The sequence below is a fragment of the Vigna unguiculata genome, chromosome 3 (genome assembly GCF_037176805.1).
Source record: "Vigna unguiculata cultivar grain cowpea cultivar isolate G323 ecotype 2 chromosome 3, ASM3717680v1, whole genome shotgun sequence".
Taxonomy (NCBI): Eukaryota; Viridiplantae; Streptophyta; class Magnoliopsida; order Fabales; family Fabaceae; genus Vigna; species Vigna unguiculata.
Genome location: NC_140794.1, coordinates 57,376,519 through 57,387,495, shown reverse-complemented (window position 1 = coordinate 57,387,495; position 10,977 = coordinate 57,376,519). Strand labels below are relative to the sequence as shown.

Here is a 10,977-nt window from a genome sequence, read left to right as displayed (position 1 = left end):
GGACTAAGTATAGCGGTAAAATATAAAGAGAGTCTCAATTACAATATTTGTAATTACAATATTGTTTCAGTAGTAATTTTAAATTATTTTACTACTGTGCTACCGATTTGAGAAAAGTGAATTCCGGTATATTTTTTCACTTATCCTATTAAGTACAAAGGACATGGTACGAACTTATATAAGTATAACTGTACCTAATTTATTTATTATTAATATTGACAATTTCAGAAAGAAAAACAAAACTAATAGTTTGGTAGAAATCAATATTTTTCGTGCATGTATTTATAATAAATAGTGATTTCCATCTTGTTGCTCTTACTGGAAATCGGTTAACTAAATAATAATTAAACCGAACCAAATCAAATCAATTTAAATAAGTAGGTTTTTCCTAGAAGGACGACTATTTGGTATGAATTGGTTAAAAAAAATCCATTAGGATGTTTTCTGAATTCATTTTTAATCGACGATTCATAATTATTTGTACAAGGTTTGGTAAAAAAAAATTGGAACATGATCATTGTTCAAAACATATTTGTCGTACTCTGAAGGACTCGTTTGAATGAAAATGAAAATTTCCCAGAACAGATTCTTGCATATTTGGTTCTAAGTGCCATACACACACTATGTTTTTACTAACAATGGTTTTCAGAGAATTAAAAAGCCCTTGATAAAACACAAGTAGACCCAATTGTCTTTTTTTATTATTGTTCTAAAATAACAATTAAGGCAGTACAACCAATTATTTTAGCTTTATTTAGTTTTATATTTCGTAACAATTTAAGGAATTATTTTAACTTTTACTTGTCATTTATGAAATCCAACCGGTTAAAATATAAAGTTACTTTCATTGTTTATATTGTATTATGTTTGATTTAGATACTTATAATATATGACCGTATTTGATATTTTATATTTGATGATTCAAAGATCAAAGTGGTCAAAATTTAAAGAAAGTTATTTGTGCAGGTAGTTTTTCCCCATTCATTAATGACTTTTTTTTATTAGAAATGAAGGTATTTGGGACTTATATTAAAGTAATATTTTTATTTTTAAACTAATTGGAAATTATTAATGGGATCTAAAAAAGGTAATTGGATGTTTAATTTTTGATAGAAAGCTTTTTTTTTTTTTTTTGAAATTGACATAGTAGAAAAGAGACGGAATTGGGTATTATGTCCTTTTTGCTTAGGTTTAGTAGAAGAATCCAAAGGCCATTGATTATTACACGGACTCACGTACACCGTCGTCTTCTGTGCAAATCAACCGCACAGACACAGTTAAGATCTTCCTGCCCCCAAAACAAACTACATACAATATCACTGCACCATATTCACCGTCAAAATCAAAGTTTACCCAAACACAAACGAGGTGAAGAACAAAATCATAATAGTCTAAAATAATCCTTTAGGTTCTCTTATTTTCCTTTGAGAGGAAGATCAGAAGAAGAGGGAGAGAAAGAGACGAGAAAGATTAAAGGGTGAAGTTGATATTGTTTCTTTTAAGATATTAGGAGGTGATTTAAGAATAGATTAAAGAGTAAAATTTATAAAAGTTTGTGATTGAATTGAGTGATGTTAACATATAAAAAAAATTAAAAGATAAAAAAAATGAGATTATCAAAATATCCCAAATCTTAAAAGTAATATAAAATGTTATATAAATCATTTAGAATAATCAAATTTATTTGGTATGAAATTAAATTAGAAATTTATCAATTTAATGTTTAAATGAAAAATAATTTATTTATGTTATATATATTTTTTGTTTTTAAGTCTTTCAAATATAATTTTTTTTGTTTACTTGATATCAACATATTTTTTTAATTTGATTATGTTTGTTAATAATATAGGTAACATTTTTTAACATTTTTTTCCAAATTTTATAGAATTATATATTGTTTATATATTTTTAACTTTTAGATTTTTAGATGTTTATCAATAATAAAATTTTATATATTTTTATTAATAAATTAAAATTAAAATTACATATATTTATTTGTTAAAAAATTAAAATCGATAAATATTAATAAATTAAGTAATCTTAAAATTTTAAAGGAAATAATAATTTCACATGGCGTGTAGAAAAAAAAATATCAAAATTGAAAGACTAAAATAAATAAAAATCATATTTTTACTATTTCATTAAATGATTAACAAATAATTGAAAACAAAATTTTTTTGGAAAATTTATTAACAAAATAATTTAAAATTAAAAGATAAATTTATGGATAAATTATAACGTCTTATTTAATTAATAAGCGTAATTAAAAGAACGCTACAACAGCGCAGTCCTGAAGTTTAAAACTCAACTCCTTACAACCCAAGGCATACCACGATGCCCAAAGGAAAACTGGATAAAAGTTTACAAAATGTATATAAATCCAAGGACAAACAAATACATGGGCCATAGCCCGAAAAAAAAAGCCCATAAAGAAATTTAAGTCCAGTCCACGTGGACTCTGCAGCGGAACCATCACCTCCCTGTTGTCCACGGGTGTTCCTCGCATCTGCTCACACCAACAAGTTGATGATCATCTCAAGAGAGAGTACCACACAACAAACACACTACAATAAAAGTAGGGTAAGCTAGAGCACAAAAGATTTCATCCATACAATCAACATATTTTCACATTCCCATATACACATATCAACCAAGCATGTTATGACTTCTCAAACAATACACTAAGACACGACTCGACTCATCTAGATACATATAACTCGGTCGGATTCAACGGATGCTTGCACTTGTGGTGGATACCTCTGCTCACCCCCGAGCTATGTGTTATAAGTGTTACAATGAATCAATTTTCCCCACACACAAGGTTAGCCCTTAATGGGTTTCAGGCCTCCTGCTACTCTCACCACAAGAGTCAGTCTGTTCTAAGTGAGACTAACTGACTCCTTAGAGTGTCAGGATGCAATCTTTACCTTGAATCCTTACTAAGTTATATAGATGGGGCATCACTATGGACACCCACTAACAGGGGCCATGGAATTACGTTTCGACCACTGAAGCACGACCTTAAAATCCCACCTAGAGATTTTCAAGGAATTACGCACTGACACGGACCAAGCATACCAGATCAATCAAGAAAGATGTATCACACACATACATACACATCACATACCAGCTCTTTATAATTCACCCCTTTCATTTCTTTCCCAGTGGTTCCATACCCATTCATTACTCTCAAACCATAGTTGTGGAATTTCATCTCATGTCAATACCATGCCACTCTAACACCAACCATCTCATTTGTTTCACATGCCGAGATCATACAATCATATCAATCCAATTTGTAACCACAACTTATATCATGCATATCATTTCGTAGGTCTCATGCATTATATAAGGTACATCATAAACCAAACATTTCATTGAAATCGCATGCCAAGATTTATCCAAGTTTATCATTCACAATCCATGAATCACATCACTCATGCAAATTCATTCATCTCATACTTTATAAATGCATACCAAGACATACATATATCACAAAATAGTATTCATCCCAAATAAATGTGTGCCAACATTTAAGTACCTGCAATTCCATACAACCAAGCACAACCCACAACCATAATTCTTACACCAAAATTCCTAAGAAAATTTATTATCACAAAACCAAAATCATTGCAGTAATGTGTGACACATTTCACAAGCTATAGACATCTAATCAACGATCCAACCGGTCAAACCATAAAATAGCATGTTATGAACCAAATATCAAAATTTAAGCTTAATCCAACGGTTAATGAGTTGGGAAATTCAATTTTACTAAAACTGCACATATTAGAAAAATACACAATCGTCCAGCTACCAAAGGCACTCACCCAACGACTGTGCGACGCATCAGCAACGATAAATAACGTCAGATATCACAGTTTCATGAACATTTGAACCCCTAACTCATAAATATACCAAAAACTAACGTTTTCCCCAATCTATTCTCATATTTCATAAAACACTATTCGTATAAAATAGAAATAACATGAAACCCTAACTTCCCTTACCTGGGAAAGGTTTAGCAGAGGATTCTAACACCACAGTAGTGACTACAGCAGCTCCAAGAACAATTTAGGGAGCTGGAAAACAGTGGAACCATTTAAAATGGGTTACCAAGGTGAATCCTAGTTAGACTCAAGACCTCAAAGCTGAAAACAAAGAATACACGGGGAAATTACTTATGTGAGCAGGAACAATGGAGTTGTGTGAGCTCGAAGAGGGAAATGTCCAAACCTGTTAGAAGGGAAAGAGGTAAGAGCACTGTCTTTGAAGTGTGGCAGAATGAGAAGGGTTAGGTTGCCTTAAGGGCTTTGGACACCCTATGGGTCAGTCCTAGGCCCAACTAATTTGGGACAGCCTTTTTAAATTAGGGCAGAAATAAAAAGAGGGTCTTACACAAATTACAAAATTAAACATACAAATAGTTTTTGATATATTAAACACAATTAAAATAAATTGTAAAATTAATTTAAACATACAAATTAATTTAAACACATGCAAAAAAAATGACGAGGATAAAAAAGATAAAAAATAAATATAACGAGAATAAAATTCTAATCTCTTAAAAAATAGAGGGATGAAATCTTTTAGCCATCCCTCTGTTCCATCCCTGTCATTCCCTTGCATCACCTCAAAAAGAATAAGGTGATCATCCTCCATGTCTTCCTCTCCAATCTTTTTGAACAATATATTCCTTCAAAATAACACAACCTTAGTGTTATTTTATTTATTTTTTTGTCAACAAGATTATATAAATATTTCTATTTTTTTTCTAACTCGATGATGAATTTGCATTTTCTTTCAACTTTTTCCAACTTCTTAATCAACTCGTTCTTAAAAAAGAAAAAAGAGAGTATTGATCAATGAGTTAAAAAATTGTAAATGAAGGAAGGAAGTAGATCAATGACTTAAAAACAAGACAAGATTAATATTTGCATCATCTCACAACAAAATTAATTAAATATATGATACTTAGAAAAAAACAAAAAGTAATTTAAACACTCAATATAAATAAAATTCTTAGTAGAAGCTTAATTCAAAATGCTTCGATCTATTTAAAATACAATGAGTAAATTCCTTTATTCACTCGCTATACAAATGAGTTACTTATCGAGCAAGAGAGTCATCAAAAATTCTTAAATTCTCTTTAACCTTTCACTCCTTTACAAAAGTTTCAATATAATTAAGGGTTAAATATGTTTTTGGTCCCTCAAGTTTCAGCGAAATTTGGAATTAGTCCCTCATCAAAACTTTTGACCAATTTAGTCCTTCATCTTTCAAAATGCGTAAATTTAGTCCTTTTAACCAAATTTTGTTAAGTTTATCTCATGTTTCAAGCGCATTTCATGATAGTATTTAAGTTAACATTGAAGCAAAAATGTGTCAAACAGTATAAATAATTTAAATACTATCATGAAATGCGCTTGAAATGTCAGATAAACTTAACAAAATTTGGTTAAAAGGACTAAATTCACGCATTTTGGAAGATGAAGGACTAAATTGGTCAAAAGTTTTGATGAGGGACTAAACCCAAATTTCGCTCAAAGTTGAGGGACCAAAAACATATTTAACCCTATAATTAATGTAAAAAAAACATTTAAATCTTAAAATTAAAAATAAAAGAAATTCATGACATAAAAACAAATAAAAAGTTTAATAAACATGATAAACAAAATATTATCACATTTATTAAGAAACCTCGTATCCTTTTATTTTTTACTTTGTAAATTTCAAATATTAATGATTCATTTATAACTTAATTAAATATTAACATTAACTTTCCTTATAATAAATATACGTGATAGATACAGAAAATGAAGCACGTCCTGATTTATATTAATAATTGAAGGGTTTACATATAACCAACAAAAATAAAATAGTTGTAATAAAAATATAATTCTTTATTATGTTAAAAATAAAATATATCAATTATAATCATACTCAAATCACGTTTCTTATTATTAAAATAATCTAACTTCTTCGCAGTAAAGCAAAAAGAAAATAACATAACCTTGACCTTTTTGACGGTGCTGTAAAAGAAAATAACTAATTTTAATACTAAAATCAGGGATGTACTTATTTCGATACTATGAGATGTGAACGGGGTAGGTAGGATATAAGTAATAGTTTTTTCGCATCTTATTTGTTGGATAAATATTTATTTTTGTACCCATATCTATATTCGTCGGATATTCGTTATGTGGGTACCGACATATGTTTTAAATATCTATGTATATTTACGGATACCAACACATATTTATAAAAAAATATTTAACAATATATTTTAACTATAAATTCAAATAAAAATACAATACATAATATTTATAAATTTTAAAAAAGTGCAAATAATCTCATTTAAACTGTGTTAAATGATAGTTTATAAGAATATGAAGATTTTTTAGAACTAATTGATAAAAAAATAACTTATTCAATTTCAATGTGTTAATGTTTTAATCATATTTTTTTCATTTAAATTATAATATAGCGGATATGAATATCACATGTACGGATATTATAATACTCGTATCTACTCCGTTAACATACGGATATTAAAAATATTTATATTCATTATTCATGTATATCTATTTACAATATTCATTTCTTACCTATTATATGCTTTATTATAAACTTTTTAGACATATTTAGGTATGACTCTTGTTTGCAAAAGAAAAATATATAGCATATATTTTATCTTTCATCAACTCTAGGTTACTCAACATGTTTTTTTTTGTTTTTTTAAAAAATAACCGCCTTTTAGTTTTTTTTAGTTGTCCTAAACCTATGTTTGATTTACGGTGAGTTTTGTTTATAACGAAGCATATTATATGAATCGTGGTTATGTTGAAATCATTTTAAGTATTTTTTTAGTTTATGAATTTTAGCGCGAAATTAAAATTTGACACATTTTAAAATTTTAATATATTTTAACTTTTAAACTTAAAAAAAATATAGTTCTTTTAACTTATTTATGTTAAATTTTTGTTTGTTAAATATATTTTTTAATAAATATTTAAAAAAAAATGTGTTAAATGGTATAAACAATTCAAATATTATTATAAAATATATTTGATAGGTTAAAAAATATTAATTTAATGAAGTTAAAATGATTATATTTATTAAATTTAAAGTTTTAAGATCAAAATATATTAAAATTTTAGATAATGACAAATTTTAATTTTTCATGAAAGATAAAAATTAAAAATATATTTATTCCAATTAGTATAAACAGATATACCTGTGGAAAATTGCAAAGAAAGTAAGACAGATATGGTTCTCAATTTTGAGAAGAAAGACCTAGGAAATCACATAATCAATCGTATAATGTCTTGATCGCCCTTAGTTTTTCCTAGTGCAATAATACACATACACACAAGAATGATGAATCAATTCTCGTTCTACTCATGGAGAATGGATTCTCGAGTTTCATAATTCTTTAAGAACGATTCTTCTCTTTTATGGTTTTTCAAGAACCCTTTACGGTGTTTTAGTGACCGCCTAAAGTCTTCGAAAGAAATAACGTATTATTTTCAGAATATTTATTGCTTCCTTTTTCCTTTCGACTTTGCTTCTTTATCATGTTTTTTTTATTAAATATGTTTTTTTAGTTTTAATTAAAAATTAAAATTAATTATTGTTTTAACTTTTATCCAATTTAATTTTTCAATTCTAAATATTTGAAAATTTAGTCTTTTAAACTAAATTTTGTTAAATCTATTTGATAAGATAGTTGAATCATCAAATAAATTTAACAAAATTTAATTTAAAAAATTACACAAACAAATATCTAAAATTAGAAAACTAAATTAATTACAATTCTCACAAAATCATATTTAATTTTTTTATACCAAAGTCTTCATATACCAGTGACCAGAAAATAAGAATTAAACTACAGTATTTTTTTTGTTATTTGAATTAAGGTGGCTGCTGGACCCGAACAAAATGGAATTAATAATAATAATAATAATAATATAGTATTATAAGTCTTAATAGTACAAAAAACTAATAATATTAATAATAAAATTAATAATAGTAATAATATAATAATAATAATATAAATAAATTTATATATTAATAATAAAAAAATTAAATATTAATAGTAAAACTTAATAATAATAATAATAATAATTTTTATGTTTGAGATAATTTAATCATCTTATAATTTTATCTATTATTATTTTCTTTATTATTTACATTAATCGATTCATTCAAAATTTTTCTTTTAAGTTTGTATATTTTCCTTCGTTTCTTACAATATTTTTCTTTTTATCTTTATCATCTCACATTTATTGCTTCTTCTATCTTCTCCCTCTATTTTTGTCATGTCACCTGCAGGATGTCATTGATATTTTTGTTACGCATACCAAAATTTTCTATTTTCAAACACCTTCTTTCAGCGGTACCCGACACCACTGAACCCTGCTACGCTGCTTTATCCTGCACTCATTAAATGGCCAAATGAATTAAAAGGGTGTAATTTAAAAAGAAAATTAAATGTAAATAATTAGGAGATTGCATGGACGAATAATTTATAAAAGTTATAAATATTATTTGAATTATTTATAATTGAATTTTTATTTATTAAATAATTTGTTTTTGTTGTTTAGATTCAATTTTTTTAATAAAGTTATTTAATTTTAATTTTAAGATAAATTTAACTCTAATTTTGAACCTGAGTTGAGATAGTTTGATTTTTAATTTGGGATAATACATCTCGATTTTTGATTTGGTTCAGCTCACGATAATTCAACTTGGGCTAATTAGGTCCGACCTTCAATATGAGCCAAATCAGTTTGACCTTTGGTCTTCGTCAACTTGGTTTGACTTTCGAACTAGACTAACTTGACTTGACCATCGGTTCTGGTCAACTCGCCTAGATCTTTAATCAAGTCGACTCGGCTCAACCTTTGGCCCGAGTCAACTTAGCACACCCATCAGCTTGGCTTTGCTTGACCTTTGGTATGGGTCGGCTCAATTCGACCTTTAGTCCGGACCAACTCATTTCGACCTTCGACAATGACCAACTAGGCTCAACTTTCTACATGGGCTGACTCGACTTGACCTTCGACCTAGACCAACTCAGCTTGACTCGGTTTGACCTTCGACTTGAGTTGACTTGGCTCGACCTTCTGATTTAGATCGACTCAGGTTGACTTCAGCTTAGATTAACTCAGCTTAACTTTGGCTTGGACCGACTCCGGTCTACCTTTGACCTGGACCACTCGACTCAACCTTTAGCCTAGACCAACATGGTTGCACCTTTGACTCGAGTCGATTCAGCTCGACCATTAACCCAACACTACTTGGCTCAACCTTTGTTTTGGGCCACTTGGTTCAACTTACTGTACTTGTTGACTCAGCACAACATTCACCTCATACCGACTCAGCTCGACCTTCATCATGGGTCTACCCAGCTCAACCTTCCTGAGTGAATTAATAATGGAAAAAAAAAGGAATAAATTTTCAATTTGCTTCTTTTTTTTAATGAATTTCAAATTTACTATTTTAATTATTTGAAATACTTTCATGTCAATTTTAGTTTCCTTTTAATTTTTCCATTCAAATAAGTCATTTTATTTAAAAAAAATTCAAATCTTCTAAATAAATAAATTATTCTATTAAATTGTCTCGTCTAAAAACAACCTAAAAATTTAAAATTGTAATTTCTAGCATAATTTCTATTATAGAACTAGATAGTTACAACGTATTGTACCATGAAGTTAACTTTAATTTTAACTAATTGTATAAAATTAACTTAAAATTTAAATCTATTTATATAAAATAATTTCACCTTATGTGTCGTAAAATTTTAACTAAATTGTCTTTTCATATCACTAAATCAAATCATCACTCGACTTCTATTTTTCTTAACCTAGATCCTCCTCTCTTTCCATCTTCTTTTTGCTACTTCTTCCCCAAAGAATATTTCATTTAGAGAAAAATTAAATGTGAACTGTGCCTGCTGCTATATATATGTATATGAGGTAATGTAAGTGTGTTATGCCGCAGGTTGTTTATATAAGCTTCGAAGCTTATATATTCATACCGAAAAAGAGTAAGACCATTGATCCCATTCAAGACCTCTCTCGAAGTTTCTAACTTATAGTTCCTTTGCAAGTACTTTCAGAACTGAAGCAAACAAGAGAAAGGCTTAAGCTTTGCAACAATGGAAGCTTATGAGAACGAATCCAAGAAGGGGTTCTGGAATGCGGAGGAAGACTCAGTTCTGACTAATTACGTGAAAAAGCATGGAACTGGGAAGTGGAACCGGATTCCTAAAGTGACAGGTATACTATAATGTCGGTTTTCACAGTACTCTCATCGATGCTCTCCATTAATTTCTTCTGATTTTGATTGTAGGGTTGAAGAGAAGCGGCAAAAGTTGCAGGCTGAGATGGATGAATTATCTAACTCCTGATGTCAAGCGTGGAGATTTCTCAGAAGAAGAAGAAGACCTTGTTGTTCGGCTTCACAGTCTCCTTGGAAATAGGTTCTTTCTTAATTCTTACAAGAAAAAACTCTTGTTTTGATGGTACTTACGATCGATTAAACAATATTGTTAAGGTGGTCTTTGATCGCGGGGAGGATTCCTGGGAGAACAGACAACCAGGTGAAGAACTTTTGGAACACTCATTTAAGCAAGAAGCTTGGTGTTGACAAGAAGAAAAAGAGAAAAGCTTGTGTCACTGCAAAATATATCCCCAGAGTTGAAGCTGGTGAGCGTGATTGTAAAAGTGCATCATCATCAAAGGGGAAGCTTGTTCATGAAAGTTGGAGTGATGATTTAATGGAGTTGGGAAGCATGCATGAGGGGATTATGAGAGATGATTTTGGATGTACCTTTTCTTTTCCTAATACTGTCTTTGATCTATGCACTTCTCCTTACTGCACTCAATCTTTTCACCACTCTTTCTTTGCCCTTTGATTGCCTTCTATGTAAAACCAATATCCTCTCTCAACAAATCCATCATCTCTCTC

General features: G+C 29.0%; 1 protein-coding gene across 1 annotated transcript; it reads left to right on the top strand.

The window, feature by feature from the left end:
- The first annotated feature begins 9,859 nt into the window (after window positions 1-9,859).
- On the top strand, window positions 9,860-10,977 carry LOC114179697 (transcription factor MYB114-like). Its single transcript, XM_028066111.2, has 4 exons — window positions 9,860-9,983; window positions 10,127-10,286; window positions 10,360-10,489; window positions 10,564-10,977. The coding sequence occupies exons 2-4, from the start codon at window positions 10,166-10,168 to the stop codon at window positions 10,922-10,924; spliced, it is 612 nt and encodes a 203-aa protein (XP_027921912.1). The 5' UTR covers window positions 9,860-9,983; window positions 10,127-10,165; the 3' UTR covers window positions 10,925-10,977.

Excerpts from the sequence above, each read along its gene's own strand:
- LOC114179697 (XM_028066111.2), top strand. The coding sequence starts at position 10,166 with ATGGAAGCTTATGAGAACGAATCCAAGAAGGGGTTCTGGAATGCGGAG. Across the intron at positions 10,287-10,359 it reads CCGGATTCCTAAAGTGACAG|GGTTGAAGAGAAGCGGCAAA; the intron begins GTATACTATAAT and ends TTTTGATTGTAG. Across the intron at positions 10,490-10,563 it reads CACAGTCTCCTTGGAAATAG|GTGGTCTTTGATCGCGGGGA; the intron begins GTTCTTTCTTAA and ends AATATTGTTAAG.